This window comes from Neocloeon triangulifer, unplaced genomic scaffold (genome assembly GCF_031216515.1).
Source record: "Neocloeon triangulifer isolate White Clay Creek 2 clone unplaced genomic scaffold, ASM3121651v1 ptg000014l, whole genome shotgun sequence".
NCBI lineage: Eukaryota > Metazoa > Arthropoda > Insecta > Ephemeroptera > Baetidae > Neocloeon > Neocloeon triangulifer.
The window spans coordinates 4,606,559-4,625,667 of NW_026775556.1; the positions used below are offsets into that span (position 1 = coordinate 4,606,559).

At 36.4% G+C, this 19,109-nt stretch overlaps 5 protein-coding genes across 8 annotated transcripts in view; 3 read left to right on the forward strand and 2 right to left on the reverse strand.

Moving 5' to 3' along the window:
• LOC132201265 (poly [ADP-ribose] polymerase) overlaps positions 1-1,125 on the forward strand; it is a 4,710-nt gene extending 3,585 nt beyond the window's left edge. Inside the window, exons 10-11 of the mRNA XM_059627290.1 lie at positions 47-406; positions 462-1,125. Coding sequence (XP_059483273.1) covers positions 47-406; positions 462-875 — 774 coding nt within the window. The 3' untranslated portion in view covers positions 876-1,125. The remainder of the gene's footprint in view (positions 1-46; positions 407-461) is intronic.
• The window catches only part of LOC132201271 (transmembrane protein 231), a 23,173-nt gene extending 11,010 nt beyond the window's left edge, over positions 1-12,163 (reverse strand). Inside the window, exon 1 of the mRNA XM_059627299.1 lies at positions 11,565-12,163. Within this exon, the coding sequence (XP_059483282.1) occupies positions 11,565-11,634 (70 nt within the window). The 5' untranslated portion in view covers positions 11,635-12,163. The remainder of the gene's footprint in view (positions 1-11,564) is intronic.
• LOC132201268 (damage-control phosphatase ARMT1-like) lies at positions 1,111-3,320 on the reverse strand. Its single transcript, XM_059627292.1, has 8 exons — positions 2,924-3,320; positions 2,746-2,868; positions 2,548-2,653; positions 2,274-2,482; positions 2,063-2,219; positions 1,828-2,002; positions 1,480-1,772; positions 1,111-1,420 (listed from the first exon to the last, which is right to left on the reverse strand). Exons 2-8 carry the CDS (start codon positions 2,832-2,834, stop codon positions 1,151-1,153), a joined length of 1,299 nt encoding a protein of 432 aa, XP_059483275.1. The 5' UTR covers positions 2,835-2,868; positions 2,924-3,320; the 3' UTR covers positions 1,111-1,150.
• LOC132201269 (uncharacterized) lies at positions 3,324-8,509 on the forward strand. 4 transcript variants are annotated; one of them, XM_059627295.1, is made up of 9 exons: positions 3,324-3,678; positions 3,808-3,956; positions 5,648-5,790; positions 5,861-6,028; positions 6,244-6,370; positions 6,427-6,621; positions 6,740-6,807; positions 7,359-7,569; positions 7,674-8,509. In XM_059627295.1, exons 1-8 carry the CDS (start codon positions 3,476-3,478, stop codon positions 7,524-7,526), a joined length of 1,221 nt encoding a protein of 406 aa, XP_059483278.1. In that variant the 5' UTR covers positions 3,324-3,475; the 3' UTR covers positions 7,527-7,569; positions 7,674-8,509. The 4 variants fall into 4 exon arrangements, 3 of the variants coding, with proteins under 3 accessions (XP_059483278.1, XP_059483276.1, XP_059483279.1); XM_059627293.1 differs by having other exon boundaries at positions 7,359-7,522; XR_009442258.1 differs by lacking the exon at positions 6,740-6,807.
• LOC132201267 (lysosome membrane protein 2-like) overlaps positions 11,780-19,109 on the forward strand; it is a 17,631-nt gene continuing 10,301 nt past the window's right edge. The window contains exon 1 of the mRNA XM_059627291.1: positions 11,780-12,189. Within this exon, the coding sequence (XP_059483274.1) occupies positions 11,955-12,189 (235 nt within the window). The 5' untranslated portion in view covers positions 11,780-11,954. The remainder of the gene's footprint in view (positions 12,190-19,109) is intronic.

Genomic DNA, 19,109 nt, shown 5'->3' on the forward strand with positions numbered 1-19,109 from the left:
AAAAATGAAATTTTCTAGTTTATTTTCATTTGAATTTCTGTTTCAGAACAAACTTGAAATGCTGAACTCACTCATGGAGCTTGAGGTGGCTTACAACCTGATGAAGGTCAAGGAAGAAGATATGGAGAAGGAGAAGGTGTTGCATCCTCTGGACTTGCAGTATTCAAAGCTGAAAACATCCATCAGTGTTTTAGACCGCGAATCCGAAGAATTTGGTCATTTACAGGCCTACGTCAGAAACACTCATGCCGAGACCCACCAGCAATACTCTTTGGACATTGAAGAGATATTCAAGGTTGAACGCCACGAAGAGAAGAAGAGGCACAAGGTTCTGAACAAGTGGAAGAACAGGCATCTTCTTTGGCACGGATCTCGAATCACAAACTTCCCAGGAATTCTTTCTCAGGTAACAATATCTGATTTATTTATTAATTATGAGTAATCATAAATTTTAAATGCAGGGTCTGAGAATCGCGCCTCCTGAAGCACCTGTCACCGGCTACATGTTTGGCAAAGGCATCTACTTTGCCGACATGGTTTCCAAGTCGGCCAACTACTGCTGCACCTCGAAGAACAACCCCTATGGCTTGCTGCTACTGTGCGACGTGGCTTTGGGTAACATCGCAGAACGCACTCAAGCGGACTTCATTGACAAGCTGCCTAAGACCTTCCACAGTGTCAAGGGTGTTGGAAAAACCCACCCAGATCCTACCCAAATTGTCGAGCTCCCCCATGGAACTAAGATTCCCTTGGGAAAGCCCAAACCTGCTGACAACAACCAGACTTCTCTGCTCTACAATGAATACATCGTTTACGACCAATCCCAGGTCAAAATCGAGTACTTGCTGAAGATGAAGTTCAATTACAAGTACTGAACGGAAAACTTGATTGAATTATAAGCTCCCTTATATGGTAATACCTCAAATATTTTTGTTTTTAGATTGCCTGCCAAAATATAAACCTATCATTTTGTCAAGCTGCTAATTGACAGTACATTAGTTTTTGCAAGTTGCATGACTTCTTTTGAACAAATAATTTTCATCATTACTAAAATTATGTTAACTGAAATGTTCATTCCATTGATGAAAAGAAATAAAAGTTTAAGCATGATCGAGTAAGAAAAGCAAACAAGCCTTTTATTACCAGAGGATCATTTATCAAGCAACTGCATGACGGCATATTCACCACTGACCATCCAGTCACCCTCCATTTTTGACACAACAGATTTTTCCAAACCAACAACAACATCAGCCTTTAAGGTTCTCAGTGCAAGTAGGGGAGTTGGGCACCCCTCCAAAGCAACTTTCAGTTCAGTTTCAGGGCTCCAGTTTAAGTCGCCGACTAGTTTTCGATAGTTTAAGTCTCCTTTAAAAATGACCAGACCAGAGTTGTTGAGTACTTCGAAAAGTTCAGGATCGACCTGTTCGGATGAAAAGCCATTATTTAACAAGATCAGGATTAATACAAAAAAATCCTTACTTCTTGCATCTTTCCAAAAGCATGTGGTAGAGTCCAAAATGAGGACTTCGCACTAGGATGTAGAATCCACTTGCCGGAATGGAAGTGGGAGCGCCAACGAGACCCTAGCTCAGGCATGTGCTGTTCGAGGTATTCAAGGCTCCAGAAAATATCCACAGGGGTGGCGTCAGAGACAAACCATGGCATGTTCTTCACATGCAGACGAACAGTAGATACAAATTCGTGACTGACAAGAAAGTCGGCAAGGCAGAGGTCGGTGAATAATTCAAAACCGGCGTTGTCCAAGACAATGTCTAATTAAGTTATTTGAGTTGAGATATAATAATCATGATTCAATAATTAATTTACCAATGACGGATAAGGTATTTTCCTTGAGCTTTAAAATTTTCTCCCAAACATTTTCCAAGTGGTTGCACAAAATGTTGGACTCTAGAGAATCAAGTTGCTTCATTGGGTCAACAATTTGCTCTCTGCGTTCTCCAGCACTCAAGGACATGTCACATTTGTTTCCCCATAGAGCGACCTAAGAACATAACAAAAATATTAGTCTGGGACTTAGAAACAAAAAGATGCAAAAACGTACTTTAAACAACTGGATCAATTCTGTCTTGACAGTCTCGGAAAGTGGGTTGGCAGTTAAATGATTAAGATGGGCCTCCAGTCCTCTCATGGCCGGAACAGATGCAACAAATCCACTTTTCTTCTGCTCCAAAAACTGGTCAAAGTCAACCAGACTTGGGCTACAAATTTTTAAATTATTTTGACAATCTTCTAAAGCTTGTTAATAACGAAACCTTTGAGCAATGTTGTCCCTCATTCTCCGGTAAAGGTAGCACTCGACTAGCAGCCAGGGAGAGTCAAACCATCGGCAGTCCTGTATGCAAGAATTCCACAAATTCGCATCGGCACCAATTGCAATCGGCAAGAGAGGTTTGTTTGTCTGAAGCTCGTTTCTCAATTTGGAAAAGCTTCCAATTAGCGATTTTATCTCTTCAGTAGCATCCTGTGTATTTTAAATTTTCATTATATTAAATTATTGCTATATGCAAGGCAGCTTTTAGCATATACCTCTCCAAACTGCTCAATAATCTTTTGTTTGTCTCTGTAAAGATGGTCTACAATTTTGGTGATAATGACTGGAAGCCTGTCCTTAATCGTCAAGTAAGCAAAACTTCTGAAATTAGTAAAAACATTGTTCATAAAAATTAAAATTAAACATCATTTTATAACACATAAACAATTTAAGGCGAGGGAAAAAATATTAACCTCTTGTACTTGGCGGTCAAGGGCACTCCAATGGGGGTCTCTTGGTCCAGTGACTTGTCATTAAAGACTTCATTTACCTCGTTAAGCATTTTCCTCAATGATGCATCTGCGATTTGTCTGGATCTTGTTACGTATATTAATTAATTACTGTTCCTCAAATACTAGCGTTATCACTCACTATTTAAAAGTCCTTCTAGTTATATTTCACTATTTTTACTGCAGTTGTGAGTTGATGAATAGCACTATAGCACTGAAACAGCAGTATTATGTACATATGTATGTACATAACATAATCCGCGATTTTGCGAATGTTTTTCTTTTCAGCTGCTGTAGATTTAGCACCAACTTAATAAAGTTCCGTTCTATTAATTTTAATCTGAAATCTGCAATAATTTTTAATCTGAACTGCTTATAATCGAAACATCCATGTAAATAAATATATTAAATGGTTTTAATTAATTATTTTGCTGAAAACTCTTAAAAAACTGGTAAACCAAAGGAAAAAATGAATGTTGGGTGTGGTCTTGAAACTCCGTCTGATTGGCAGAACTGCAAAACGGCGCTACTGGTGGGTGGTGCCATTGCCATATTTCCCTTCCTTCGCCCAAAGAGACGTAGACAGAGGCACCGTCGTAGTAATTACATTGTCATCAGCAGCCAAGCAGCAATCGACCTGCGTCGCCGCTGCTGATGAGTGCCGAAGACCCTGTTCACTCGTGATCACGCCGCCATGGACTCGACGGCCATCCTGAACCCCATCGAGGAGGTGAAAAAGCTGCAGGAAATGGTGCGACAACTGGAGCGCCAGAACGAGGAGCTGCGGAAGGGCGGCCCGAGTGGCGGCCTCGGCGAGATGCAGGCGGCCAGACGGAGTGCCTCGGTCGACTCCCTGGTCGCCCTGGGCGACGACTGTTCGGACACCGAACAGACCTGGTGCGTATCAAAATAAATCATGAAAACGAGCACCAAAATAAAAAAATTGCAATGACGTCACTGTGCAGACAAATAAGGAAGGTTGACTCACGCACCGTTATGTTCTCTTTCTTTCCGCATGTCCGTCAGGCTGTTCCGCAGCTCCCAATTCGACGCCGCGGCCTCTGACCCTGATCTTGACCTGTGGCTCCTGCAACTTCGGAGACAACTGGATCGGGAACAACAGCAGTTGCAGAGAAACGCGGCCGCTGCCGACGCCGAGGACGTTGCCCCCAAACGTGAGGATGTTGTTTTAATTGCATATTTTATTTACGGGTCCGTTGTTTTACGATGGGAACTTGAAATGCATAAAATAACGTTCGAAGCATTCGGACGTTCACTCTTGACACCGATTTATGGCACAAAGCGTTTTGTCTTACTGCTGCAGTCTTAAATCTTCTGCAGCTATAGTGAAAGGCTCCTCTTGAACGCCAGTTTTTGGGTCTGTGGATGATTTTTATTTTTAAATTCCTGCGAAAGTAAAAAGAAGAAGAAAATAAATAACTAAAAATCATCATTTTGATGTATTTATTTGAAGCATATTATTATTATTTCCTTCATTTTTTTCCTTATTCAGAGTTGAATTTAACACTTTGCAAAAACTGCTGCTTGATTTAGGGTTTATTGCTGGGAGCCTCTTTCAATGACCGAGATTATTAAATTTATTTTTATTAACCACCTTACACTAAGGCTTCTTTTTGTCTCTCAATCAAGTGACGCAAGCAAGCCCTCATATATAACATTGGCCTGTATTATAATTTTTTCCAGAAGGCCACGCTTGTTAAAAAAAAAATAATTTCCAAAAAGGGAACATAAATTCTTTCTAATTCTGGTACCAATTGTTTCAAATTTTCATTGGCGCCAACTGGTCATAAAGACCGACGGGTGCCTAATTTTGAGACAGGAAGATTAAATCACAAATTATGGTCTGGCACCAGTTTAATTTCCTGGCAGTTTTTGGCGTTTTGTTAGGTGGAGTCGCACCCATTTCCGCTTATCAGGCGGTGTAAACTTCATGATGGTACTTCATAATAAATATGAAAGCAAGCGCCCTGTTCATTTTATCTTTTATCAGTCAATCCTGATACCAATATTGGAAAGTGGTGCGATAGTCGTAAATTGATCCACTCTCAATACAGATTGATGATATCATATTTAAATATTGACTGAAATCTTAAGATCGTGTTTTTTCTTAATTATATGACACTGGGATAAAATTTTTACTGATATAGTTTGATTCTGTAAAATTAATTTACATGCGTTTTGAGAGCAAGGATGGACGCGATCTCAAATTTATGTGATTGCGATTGCGATCGAGATCTTGAAAAATAAAAATTGTGCGATTGCGATCATGAAATTGAAAAATCGTGCGATTGAGATCGCGATCAGAAACGTTGCGATCATTTGCGATATATAAATTTTTTTATATACATTTCCGAACGGTTTTTGATCAATTCTGGTTTCAGAACGAGGAGTCCGAACAAAAATGAACTCCGTAAATGAAAAGCCGTAGTTAAAGAAATTTCTCTGTCAAATTACCTGAAATTGACATTTTTTCTTTCAGATTTAGCATTAAATTCGCCCAGATTAAGCATAAAAATTGCTTTCGTTGATCGCAAATGATCGCCTGCGATCAACCACCTTTTGCGATTGCGATCGCGATCATCTTTTTCAAAAATTGGTGCGATTGCGATTTTGTCCATTCTTGTTTGAAAGGACCTTTTTTAATAGATTTATTTAATATTTTTACTTTTTAGCAGTTATACTTATTTATAAAACTAGAAATTCATAACAAAAATGAGTTTTTATCAACAAATTAATGAAACTTTGAACTTAAATGTTGCCATTAAAGGAACTGGCCGGTTTTAACGTTTTTGAGAATAATTATTATAAAAAATTAATGTAACATCTACAATTTCTGTGTTTGCAGAACTGACAGAGCAGCGCCAGTTCGACACTCGCACATTCACGCGGCCCAAAAAGCGCCTTCTTCCCCTCTCGGTGGCCAAATCAATGAACAGTAGCAGAAATTCCTCTCAGGAAAACCTGTTGATGGAACAGCATAGTCGACAGGTATAGGCTCAAGTTGCCCTCCCCGGGTTTCGTTTTGCCACTTAACACAAGTTTCCAATTTCATTTGCAGCCTCGGGAGAGTAGCCTGCCCAGACACAATTTGGACTCGACTTTCCAACTGCATAGGGCGGAGGGCAGGAGCACGCCTGACAGATTATCCAACGGAAGGTTGACACCATCGGGTTTGCCGAGAAGAAGTGTCGAATCACAACTCAATAGGACTTTTAACTTAGATCAGGTAAAAAAAATGCTACTTTATATTAGCGATAAAATTTATCCTTTCATTTTTTAAACAATCTATGCAAATAGGAACCTTTTGAACTAATTGTGAGTGTTTTTTTCTTTAACTTCTTGGTGTTAATTTTTAATAGAGTAATATTTTAAAAGTGTGAATGTTTTAAAATCTCCTTTCTAAAACAACACTTGAGACTGAGGTTTACCTTTCATTTGCAGTCTCACCATAATGATCACCTAGAAGAAGATCAAATTAGTAGTGCCTCAGATTCGAGCTTCTCGAGTAGCCACAGAGCTGCCCTGACAGCAGGAGAGGTCAAGACTCTTGCCAGAATGCAGGAAGAAAGTAAAAATAGTAAATATATTACAAAACTCATTAATAAATTTATAATTTTTCCCAAGGTCTGAAGTACAGCTCAACTCCCTACCATATCGAGAGCCGTGTTCTGTCACCCGATTTGCCTTCCCCCATCACCCGTAGCACCGAGGACTTCCAATCTGATCATAGCTCCAGAAGTTCGATGGTTGGCGATTCACTTCATTCCAGTCCCTCCGGAAGTCCATACGGCTCAAATCAGGCCCTTACTAAAGTGCCAGGTATAAAGGGCATGCTTTTTTTTACTTCTTGGTTCGATTCGACTTATTAGATTGTGAATTTTAATTGTCATTAATTAATGGTGGTTGAAACATGTCTAAATGCACTTTGAATAACCAGATGGGATGCTTATTGGAAGTAACGAAACCCTCGACAGACCGCCTAGGCTCCTTAAGCAACGGGTGGAGGTAAGAGTCAAGACGGCACAATGCTGCACAAATTGATAAAAATTTAATACTGCTTTCATCTTGAATCTCTTAAATTTGCACACTCATCACTTTGCAAATATTACATTTTTTAGTTTGCCTTACAATTAATAAAGCAATTTCATAAGCTAGCCTTCTAAAAAATTGAAATAAAATTTTACTAGGTACTCGTAGGTACTTATATAGCATAATTTATAGTTTAACTTAACAACTAAAATTTAAACCAAGAAAAAATTTATTTTGTTAAACTTTAAACTGAACTAGAAGGAATTTCAAGTTTAGTTCCATCAGTTTCGTTCGGTTTCGTTCAACTTTAATATCTTGTGACTTCGTCAAGGCAAGTCAATGTCCGTTTGGTTTATTTTGTTTTGTGTTTTGCATGGTTTGATTTTTGTTTGTTTTCGGTCAGTTGTTTATTTTCAAAAGGACACTTTATTACTACATTTATGATTTTCCAGATGTTTACTTCTTTCTTCCAAACAGTTCTTCCCACAGTCAAGTCGTTTCAATTGAATTTAAAATTTTCCTTGAAGGTAAGCGGTTTGGCCAGGCCGGTGCTCAACGGAAGATCTCGGGGGTCGTCTCTAATAAAGCCGCAGTGCCTGGTGCGTCCCGTGATCAGTTCAGGCGAGAGCGGTATTCCCCGGCCACAGGGGGTCTCAAGAATTTCAAGAATCCCGGCTCCTAGGACCAGGCTGTAAGTTTGTTTCTGCAAACTTCCTCAAATTCAAGTTATATCCCGAAGTAATTTTATTTTTATTTTATTTTCCAAAAAATTTACTCTTTACTTTTGGGTGTTTGGAAATTTCCGGAGCTAAATTTATTTTGATTTTGTGCTCGTGTTGCAGAGCTCCAAAAACTCAGGAGTGGATGGACGGCTGTTACTAATGGGCAATATCAAGTACAACTTACAAACCGCTTGAAAGACTGCAGACCACAACTCTGGCAGGTCTGATTTGATTGCCGAATTTACTAGGGCCTTGTAATTGTCCGCGCGCTTCTTAGAGAAATCTGAAAATTTTAACGCCCAAAGGTGCCAAAAAGAAAATTGGATCAATAGGAAGTAGTTTTGGTAATGTTTTGAAACTTTTAGGGTGCTTTGTTGAATTATATGTAAACTGCGAGTTAAAAAGAAAACCTATTGATCATTTGTTAGCCTGCAGTTTTTAAACAAAATTTTCTCTGTGTTATGCTCACAAAGAGCTGTCCTATTTTAGTGAAGAATTGTTCACTTTTTACAACAATTTTGGCAATGGTGACTGTTTTTGTACTCAAGATTTCTGGACCGTTTTTTCTGTCTTTTGAGAAATCGTCACAGTTCCTGTGCTTATTCTTGTTTCCCAGCAACTCTTCTATGGGTGCTTTTAGCCTTTGTTTTGGGCGAGATTGTACGTACATAAGCAAATTGAGAGTTCAGCCTTAATATTTTTAATAATACTGATTAACCGGAATGCTCACACAGCGCGGGAGAAGAAACAAAACATGATGTATTTTTATATGAGGATAAGCACGCTGCTTTGCAGTCATCTAACGCTAAGATGTGTTTGAAGAATAATTATTAATGAAGTGATCATGCCAGATTTATTGTTCGGAAAACAGTATTTTGAAATTACCTAATTTATTGAACATTTGTACTTTTAAGTTAAAACAAAAATAATAAATTAAATAATTTTTTAAACCCTTATTCCAACGTTTATCATTTTGATTTCTAAGATTGTTTTTTCATGCCCTGAGGGAATCTATCTTCCGAGGCAAACGTTGCAAGTTGGAAAACTGAAGGTTTAAGGTCATTTTTCTTTTGATTGCTTCGAGGCAACAGGGAATTCCATTAGCAAAACATCAATATATAATTATGTGAAAAAGTTACTTTGACGAATAAAATTTCTTGCATCTGCCTTTTGATGTGTAGCATGACTTTTAACACTGTTAAAGGAGAACTTACTAATCTCGCACCGTTAATATACATGCTTCGTATGATCTCAAAAATAATTGCGTTGCTTGACGTCAGTGGTGCAGTAGTCGGTCGCACACTTCGGTTGGATCGGAGTCACTTGATCGTTTCGCGCAGGCAGGGGTTTTGCCTCATTAGTCATTACGCGGCTTATTATGTTGAAGTCACCTTGCGTTGGGAGTTTTTACAACTTCTTACGAACGGACGGGTTCACTGCACGTGGAACACTCGTTGCACATGCATGTAATTGGAGAGTGCATTTGTTTATATTATTGCCCAGCACGCCGATTGCAGCTAACTGCAATCAATGACATAGGCAATCGAGTCGTGTAACTCTATTCGTTCCACATAATCCGGTCCAGGATTATTCAAGGCCGAATTGTTGGATTTCATCTTGAAAATCGTGCAATGAAGAAATATGTCTAGCTGTCTTATCGGGCGTAGAGCTAGAGAAGACTGACAAGCATTCCACAAGCACCAACTCGCTTCCTGGTTTCATAGGGCGCATTTATTATAAGCAATTTTATATTTTTGTGCGATTTTTCACACGAGAAGATAGGAACAAAACAAAAGAAATTGTTTAGCATACCACACTGTATTTTATAAAAATTATTGGCTTAGAAGGCACTTAGTTCCGTGAAAGAATTAAAGAGTAAAGCGACCTTGATTTTTACAAAAGGAAAAGGTTAAAACTTGCGTTGGAAAGTGTCTGTTTCTGCATCCAAAAATTATTGAGAGTGTGTCTAATTATTATAGTCTCATTTTAATAGATTATAAACTTTACTAAGAAAAATTGCCCATAAAGAAAATTAAATTAATAAAATACATTCTATTATAGGTTTAAGAGGCACCAAATTAGAAATGAAATGCAAATTATAATTTGTTGCAAATTTTTTTCTTAAATAATCCAAATTTATACTATTTTTTTTTTTTTATTATTAAAAAAGTACTTCATGTCAAAATTCATATATCTAAGGTAAATAATATTTAGAAATTAAGACGATTTATCGCAATGTATACATCAACATACAAGATAATTGAGACGAAGAGAAACCCCAATCAGGTTCCTTGACATGAGGCTCCACTAATACTTTAAAAAGCTGTTAACTCCAGAATGAGGGATAGAAAAAGCGGCTTGGAACACATTTTTTGTGTTACAAACTTTACTCCTCCTCTAATGCAATTGAAAATGCTTATTAAAAATGGCACCGAGCTCAATATGCAAAATATTATCAACGCCTAGGGTGCAGAGAAAGTCCATAGTATGTTCTAGAACCTCAAATTATAAAAAGTGCGCCGCCGCAAGGAAAAATTTGTAATACTTATTATTTGACAACCTTGAGCATCCTGCACAATAAATAATGCTCTAAATCACTTCCAATAACCAAGAATTTAGCTTGATTTTGTCATAAAATATTAGATTTTGCGTTTTCAAACAAGGTTTTTCAAATTCGTACGTATTTAACAACCAAGCAAAAATATATTTTATTACAAAATCTAAAATTCATATGCAATTTAATTAATTGTAAGCGAACTATAATACTGATCTGTTTGTGTTAATAATTAAAATGAGATTTAATCACAATGCCCTTAATCTGCGATCTAATGGCCCCATATATCCCTTTGTTTATCTTGTGAAACATCGGTAGTGCTATTTTAATTAGATAGCATCGCTCACTCTTTTTATCCAAATGCACTGGAGGCACTTGAAAGCACCTTTGCACTTGTCGCACACTTACACATATGAGCCAACACATTGCGATCCATCAAACCTATAAAAAACACCATACCTCTCGTGCCTCTACTTCCTGAACGCAAAAGACGCGTTAGAATATCTATTATCTATATATTTTTTTTAACTGCAATTGACGTAACGAACGAAAGGGTTTCAAAACGTGCTCAAGATTTATGATGGAGTGGATGCTGCACGTGCAAGTGCAATTATTCACATAATATACGGAAAAGATGCGTATATATTTAGTTAAAAATGCATCAACATAAGTGTAGTGTCAGCGGCAAGTTCAAGTGTCAAGGGCGATTTCTCCGGCGATAGATTTTATATAGAATATAAAGTAAGAGGTACTGCAGTGACGCTCTCTTGTTGGGCGTGTTAATAAAAAGGAAAGAATAACTTTTTATTACATTGCGGTTGCATCTCAATAAATCATACGATTTGCATAGAGTGGTAAAAATACAACATGAGATCAGTTATATTAAAATTGCTGATAAATCAAATGCGAGATTGTGTAGAGGTAAGTGGAGGTAAGTAAACTCAATATCGTCTTGTCTTTACGCTACAATTATCTGCAATTATCGTCACTAGGGCAGTCTGAGCAGTCGCGGTAATAAGATGAATGCGTGATTATAAAGTAGTGAAGATTTTGAACAAAAAAGTTGTGGAAATGTAACAACGTATTCTGATTGATCGAGAATAGTCATTAAGGGTAATATAGAAAATTTCCTTTGAATTTTAGTGGGGACTTTGCCGCAGTTTTCAATAATTAATATTAGCCTTGAAATCAACTAATTAGCCGCTTTTCACGTTTATTTGGAAGGAAGTCTTAAAATAATTAATTTGAATTATTACACAACTTTACAAGGATTTTCTATTATAATTTGTGAAAAAAAAAAATCAAAATCCGGTTTCATGATGATATTATCCTGTGAACCAGCAAAACTTCTGGCACGTGTGCTTCATGAGATGTGTTCAATGCTAAGTAATATCGGCCAGTGGTGCAAATGAATGAGGTGTAACAAACATAATTATAAAACATGAATTAACAGTTACCTTTGGGAAAACATCCCGTTGCGATGAAAAGCAAAGACCTCCTGGACGCAAAATCGGACGGGCTGTTCATAAATTAGGACAACACGTTTTGCGAATCGTAAATTATTTGACATACGGCATTGCATTTATAGCGGCGAGCAAGCGGCCTCTGTCACACGCACCGCCAACAGAATGGCACGTTAATACAAAAGTCAGCCGCTTCGTTGACTCTCATAGTCAGTCTAACCTCCGGTGCCGCGAGAGTCAAGTGGTGCCCGAAATAAAAGGGACGACGACGTCACCTCTCTTCATCAACCGAGATTTTTCTCTGTTCGGTGTGAAGATAAAATAGAACAAATTGCATCTCTCACCTGTTTGTGAAAGAGAGCTTACTTGGTACTGGGAAGAGGCATGGTCCTCGGAGTGACGGGGCGCCCTCGACTTATGCTCGGGCGGGGGGCTTCGGTGGTCGTCCTGACGCGCGCGTCCTCCGAGTCCGTGTCTCCAGTCAGCATGCGGTCGCCACTGCAGCCTGGCTGCTGCTGCGGCTTGTGCGCCAAGTGCCGCGATTGGCACCGACAAATCGCGCCGCTCAATGGGCCCGACAGGCCCATGCCGACCCTCTCCGACCGATCCTACTTCCGAGGTATGTCTCTTCTTACTAATTTATTTTATTATCATTGATATCTCATATGATTTTATATCATAAATGAAAGTGTTTCACTCCATTATTAATTCATTTTTGTAAATCGTACTTAAAATTGTTTGAAATTTTTTTTAGAGGGTATTTTTTCCAGATATTTTGGTCTTTGCTATAAAAATTGTAAAAATTTCATACAAGCAAATCCATATCGCGTCAATCAATTTGAGAAAATTAAATCATATTAGACAGTTGGTGAGCGCTACACATTTATTTGATATCTAATCAAATCGTTTTAATAAAATTAAAGAAATAAAAGAATTTTATAAAATAAAAATAATGCAGCGACTTTTTTTTACGTTTACTTTAAATTTATTGAATCAGATTTTTATTTTTAAATTTATTTATTAAATTCTATATGTTTTAAGTATCATGTCTTATATTACTTGCCTACAAAGTATGAATTAGTCATGATTTTCTCATACATGATAATTATCTAGGTCTAAGAATATTATTGCAATTAGTAATCTTGTATTCAATGGTTTCCAAAAAGTAAGTGATTAGAACTTGCCCTCTAAATATTTACCAAAGTCATCATTAAATGCATTTAATTCCAATAACGTCATAAGACATAATTTTCACAGCTACCGCTGTTACATTAAATATTTTATTTTTGCCTTTTTATACAGTCAATTTAAGATAATTGAATTTTCAGTCAGACGCAATTTAAACTCATTTTCTTCAAGTCACGTTATTGCTAAACGCATCTGTCACTAACGAAAATTCATATGGTCATCGTTTATTAGCTCTTGTACGCGAATAAAAATAACCTCAGAAAAAAGTTTGAAATTTCATTCTGCCGCTCCTTATGCCAATACGCGGATGATTATTTTTCATTTGCGTGTCTGGTGCAGCAAGTGAATTATGGTGCCGGTGTGTGTCCTTGTGTACGATCTTGCTTATTTAACCAAACAAGACGAAAGTTCCTACCTTCTTGCGGTATAGCAACATAGCCGGCCTGCGTTTTTTATCATGCACCTGTTGCACTGCGAACCACTTCCCACATGAACGCGAGATAATTTGGCTGCTGCGGATATTTAATATTTTGCTTTCGTGATCAAACACAGGCCTCTTGACTTTGTTTACAATAAGATTGGCAAAACTGTTAATATAAAATTTGCAGTCCTGTGAGTGTACAGGACACCAAAATAAAATTTTCAAGAACGAAAAAAAAAGAGGTGAACGCCGTTAGTCACCGACAAAGTAACAAGTTAGTGTTCTCCATGTTTAGACGAAAAATTTTCTAAGTTGCACGACTTAAATTAACACATTTTGTCAATTAGCTCCGCCAGGTTTTCTTGCACACCTAATTTTTTTATTTTCAAAAGATGGTTTTCCAACCTAACCACCGCTAAGGTTAAGTAAATTGCATTACTCAAGAATAAATTAGTTATTGAAAATTTTAAATTTCAAGCTCGATTGGTCAAACTTTAATTCATAATCAATTGTAAATTAAATTATAATTATATTTTTATTTTCAATAGGTAGAAATTGAATGTAAAAGGCGTATATATTCGCAAATAAAAATTTTCCAGAGTATTTGAGCAAAATTTTAAATTATGTGACTATTTTAATGTCCCTGATATTGAAATTATGTTTCCAAGTTCAATGTTATTGAATGTGGAATTGATTACCAATCACGACTAATTGCTTATTAAATTTATTGTTTGCTTTAAAAAAATACACACCTCTTGAGGTAAATTTGGAAAATTTTCTCTCTCTCTTATCTTATTATTTTCAATTTATCGATATGGATCAATTCTAAAGTTGCCTGACATTGAATCTAAAATACAATGATGATGTCGGGCGTTTTAGCAGACCTCTGCTCTGCTAGTTGTGGTACCCTTTCTGCTCATTTTTTCCAATTCAATTTTGTCATGTATGACTTGAGTAGAATAAACAAACAACAAATAAATAACTCTATACTATATTTTTTATTCATAAAAAATATTCTAATAAATTCCTCACTTTCCATTCAATCGGCGTGTGCCTGCTCGATTCTGTCTCTCATAGTTTCGTTTTAAGATGTTTGATGGATATTAATGAGCGGAGATACAGACTTGCAAAAAAAAATCAGCACGTCCTTGAGCTGTGGCACGTTTTTCGATTTCAAGACGGTTACCTCATTCTTCTTTAACAAAGATTTATTGCGCGTACGAGTTTATTTCTTTTTTCTTCCGTGAAGATATTCGCCCATGAGAAGGTAACAGACGCGTGTTGGTTTGCGTGTCTTGTCAGGTAATTACATTATGAAAAATGCATATACGCAGGGGGAATGGACGCTGAGATTGATCCTCTCACCAACGACTTATTTTCATTTATGGATGAGAAAAAAATTATTTACTTGCGTTTCTTAAACTTTCATATATGTATCAGCTGAGTATTTAGTTATATAATCGATAACTTTCCACTGAATAACAAACGCCGCAGGTCAAAGAGCAAGAAATCCACTTTTGGTGACGTTAATAAACTATATATTTTGACCTAGAAAACATCGATCTTTGATAATTATAGACCCGTCAGTGAAGGTTTCATTCTTTAAATACAAACGGCCATAATATAATGAATGAAAACATGTCTAACTGACTGTGTGTGACAAATGAATCTTCAGCAGATAAACAAATTTATTTTTGAGTATATAAGTAAATCTTATCATTTGGTATATAGGAAAATGATAAAAAAAAGAAAAGGATGATAATTTTTTTCTAACGCATCTGAATTGAGATTTGATGTCGAATTTTTACAAAGTTTTACAACATTTTTTGAAAGGAAATTTATGATTATTAATTACAATATGCATTTTTCAAATGATTAAATAAAAAAAAGTAATATGAATCATGCTCTGGAGGAATTTAATTGAAAAGTATATTAATTTTAGTAGGGATTAGTTTATCATATTTCTTCTAATGATTTTTAAAACGTGTGTGTGTGTGTTTTTTATTCTTAGTCAAGCGGTGTAATTTAAGAAAAAGGACTTTATCCTATTACATTATTTTTTTTTTGTTTTTTCTAAACTTAAACCATTCGTTGTCGTTTTTAACAGTTGCCAATAATTGATTCTCTGAGGGGACACCCCTTTGAATTGGCTATTGTAGACGTCCCAGAGTGCAAGTGTATATTTTTAGCACCACTTTTCCCTTTGGCAAGCGTTCAATCAAATCGTCGGCTCTGCTTTTGCCGCTGATAAGCGTGAAAAGCACGTGGTGTGTGCTGCTTGGCATGAAAAAGCACTTCTACTTGAGCAAATAAATTCACTTCACACTTGTTTGGCTCCGTTACTTTAAATTATTGTCTACGTGTGCATTAAGAGATGATAGAGGTGCGTTCGTTTCACGAGACGTACGCGACCGATTCAAGTTCACGGTGAACTGGAAATCGAAAGTGGTTATTCAGGCTCTTGGCGTGTCGCAAACAGACGCAAATTTCACTTTCAGCGTCGGCCGAGACTGCATGGACTTTTTGCTCCAAATAATTACAATTTTTATGCCTCCTTTCCGACGACCTTGCACCACGAGTTTTTGTGTGGCATCAAGAACCTATGTAATTATTTGTGCTGTAAATTTATAACCAGCACACGCGCGATTCTCCTATAAAATTACAGGGCAAAAACGCTCATTTTGAGTTTTATAAAAATGTTAAAATTGATTATATAGTTCAATGCACAAAATCAACGTAGGCGCTTTATAAAAGAACTATCGTTTAAAGCAAAATTAAGAGTTGTAGGTATAGTTAATAATTTTTTTATTGTATTTACACATCTTTCTTTCCCGAGAAAACGTAAAAGAAAATTTAGGTATGTTCATTTGTTTATATTACATAATAATTAATATATTAAGAGCCTTTTTTAACTTCAGAGTATGATGCTCCTTAATTAATTTTAATCATGTTCAATGTAAGTAATTTTTTTTTACCTATTTTGTCTCTTAGGAAATGGGTATGGCTAGGCAGTGGCCAAAAGAAGTGGAGCACTTATTAAATTATAATAAAAATAAGGAAAAAACGCATTTCAATTAGGATTTAGGATAAACCTGAAACTGAATTAATTCATTATTTTTATTATGCACATTAGCATGAATTTACTCATTTACTTTAAAAACAGCTTATCCATTTGCAAAATACAACAACATATACAGCCAATTTTGCGTCAATATTAAACAACATGAAATGAATAAGTTTTTAATCTGATATAATAATTATTATCTCTTATAATTTTAGTTGATGTAACTGGAAGGCACAATCAAACAATTATTATAACAATAAAATATTTTGGGAGTAGCTTTGAGACAACGCGTGTTGCCATAAGGAAGTTTTTTTTAACAACGGAGTGTTAAATTACTCAGTTTTTTTGTCTCAATACGGTAAGGTCTGTCTTATAAGAATATTATTCAGTTATTTTCGCACGCAAATTTTCCTCTTCCCGAATACCATGTAATGTTTACGTTGTTAATTGGAAGGCCGATGGCGCCTTGTTCAGACTTACAGGGCGGAGCGTCTCTCTCTCAATTTCTGATGCATTGTACGAATTCGCGTTTGCCTTGGACGTCGCTTTTCTGCGTTGTTCACCACCCTGCGAGAAACAAGGAAGTGCCAAAGAGTGTTCAACTTTTTGATAAACAACCAGACGTACTTTGGCACAATTTAAAAATTCCGTTTGTGTCGTCTAGATATACCTGCCGTTGGTCAACTACAAACTGCAACTAATTAAAGCGGGCGCAAAAAAAGTTGAACAGGGTTTAAATAAAACAATTCAAGGTTGACCGAGTTCATTTTTACCTGATGGCCTACGTGCCAAGTTTACGTACACACATTCTTGTTTAATTTTCTTTTTGGTGCAAATACTTCGTCTCTGACGAGGAAGTCCAGTTTTGATCGGTGGTTCCATATACGCTACACGTCTGCTTTGCTCGAGATCGCAGTGTAAAAAAGCGACTCGTTTTCATTGGAATTCATTGGGGCGGTTTTTAAAACATGGTAATTTATGCTAACGATTTCAAACTTTCAGTTTCGAGTGAGGCGGGAATTTCAACTTTAAATTATTGCGGCCCTGATCGGAATTACGTTTTAAATTTAATTTGTGGTGACCTTAAAGAAAATCCACTCTGACGAAATTCTGACGCGTTTTGATAAAAATTAATATGTATCAATCGACTTTTATTTGTTACATCTTGCATATGGAAGAGATTATAGCTTTTGTCTGCGGTCACCGAAAGGGCAGGTCATCCGAGGATGAAGAAGAAAAGGGCACTGCCAGCGCGTTAAGATATTTACGCACGACAGAAGTGCATTTAGATTTATCGAAGACATTCGCAATCAGCACAAATAACAAGCGCGCCAGCAGTCTGATTAGATTAATAGAGTATGCCATTTGATCACTTTTATTGTGCTTGACATTGGAAGTAAAAGTTCAAACCAAGCAGATATTCTTACACTTTCATGATTTGTCCGCTGGCAGATAGTAATAATAATATAAAGTATTAATAAATTAAAATTGTGCTCTCTCGGCGATGCACTTAATTTAAAATACGTACGCATTGCTCATTATTTCTTTGGAAATAATAATTTTGCGGTGCAGGACGAAAGGATCAGGGGAATAAGTGAGGCGTGATTATTTAGCAATCAAAAGAGTTGAGTTGGTGGTAATTTTCTATTTATTTTTTCTTTGTGGCGTATCTCTTGCTTGCTTCGTATACATACTAGAAAAAATCTCCAAGGTTAGAGAAAAATGAGAGGAATGGGATGATGAGCAGGTATTGTTCATCATAATGAAATATGAATTGATGATGACGATTTAAATTTAACTCTAGCATCAATTTTTTTCATTGCCATTCTAATTTAATTTTATTGTGAATTGAGAGATTGATAATTTTGAAATAATGTATTCTTTGAATTTAGAAGTTTTTAATTTCAAATATATTATGTTTCTTTGTACAATCGCAGACTCTCATAGATTTTAACACTTTCCTTCAAACCGGCGCTCCCAAGCACTTCGCTTAGTATTTGGTCGTTTGCCAAAACGTCTACCGGATTGTTTGAATGAGAGGAAACTTCAAGCTTGGGCGAACGAAAAGCAGCCGCCTTAAATAAGTCAAGGTTGCATGAAAAAAATTAATCACAAAGTTACAAGAATTATTTCTATTCCTGTATTGCTAATGAAATGCATAACTTGTAAAACTAAATGTTTTAAATGATAACTTGATTATTATAAAAAGATTCTCTTTTGTGAAAATAAAACATAAAAACTATTTTATATTGTTGTTAGTGTGCGAGTGTTTTTCTGTTCTAATTAGTATAGAGTGGTGTCTTTAAAACCAAGTTTTTCAAGCACAGTGTCAGTATAATCATGTTAAAAATCTTAAAAAAACTATTATTAAACATCACACTTTGTCAGTTTTCAATAGAAATATAAATAAAATCAATTCTACAATATATAGTAAATTATAATGTCAAACTTATAGTCAAGTAACTAAAAATAAAGCACCAAACAAAACCTTTAATAGGCATTAGATATGATTAAAATAAGACGTGGCTTTTACATTTTGTGTAAAATATAAAAAATGCAGTTTAGATCTGGGAAAAACTCCAAATTTATCTTTTATCCAACTAGGAAATTGCATCTGAACACAAACCCTGGACTTTTATTCCAGTCGTAAAACAAGGCAAATTCCATTTCCCCGCGGCGACACAACGAAGACAATTAAGCAAATCCTTGACCACAAAAAGCAAAGCAAAACACAATCGGCTACGCCGAATCTGCATTCGGGACACGCGCCGCGCTGCTGATTGTGCAGAGCATCGCCGAAAACCGCGAACAGAATTTCTTGACATTGACCGTGGATATGGAGTTCACACCTCGCCGCGACCAGTTA

Excerpts from the sequence above, each read along its gene's own strand:
- LOC132201269 (XM_059627293.1), top strand. The coding sequence starts at position 3,476 with ATGGACTCGACGGCCATCCTGAACCCCATCGAGGAGGTGAAAAAGCTG. Across the intron at positions 3,679-3,807 it reads TCGGACACCGAACAGACCTG|GCTGTTCCGCAGCTCCCAAT; the intron begins GTGCGTATCAAA and ends CATGTCCGTCAG. Across the intron at positions 6,808-7,358 it reads TCCTTAAGCAACGGGTGGAG|GTAAGCGGTTTGGCCAGGCC; the intron begins GTAAGAGTCAAG and ends TTTTCCTTGAAG.
- LOC132201268 (XM_059627292.1), bottom strand. The coding sequence starts at position 2,834 with ATGCTTAACGAGGTAAATGAAGTCTTTAATGACAAGTCACTGGACCAA. Across the intron at positions 2,483-2,547 it reads TTATTGAGCAGTTTGGAGAG|GATGCTACTGAAGAGATAAA; the intron begins GTATATGCTAAA and ends TAAAATACACAG. Across the intron at positions 1,773-1,827 it reads AAATACCTTATCCGTCATTG|ACATTGTCTTGGACAACGCC; the intron begins GTAAATTAATTA and ends TAACTTAATTAG.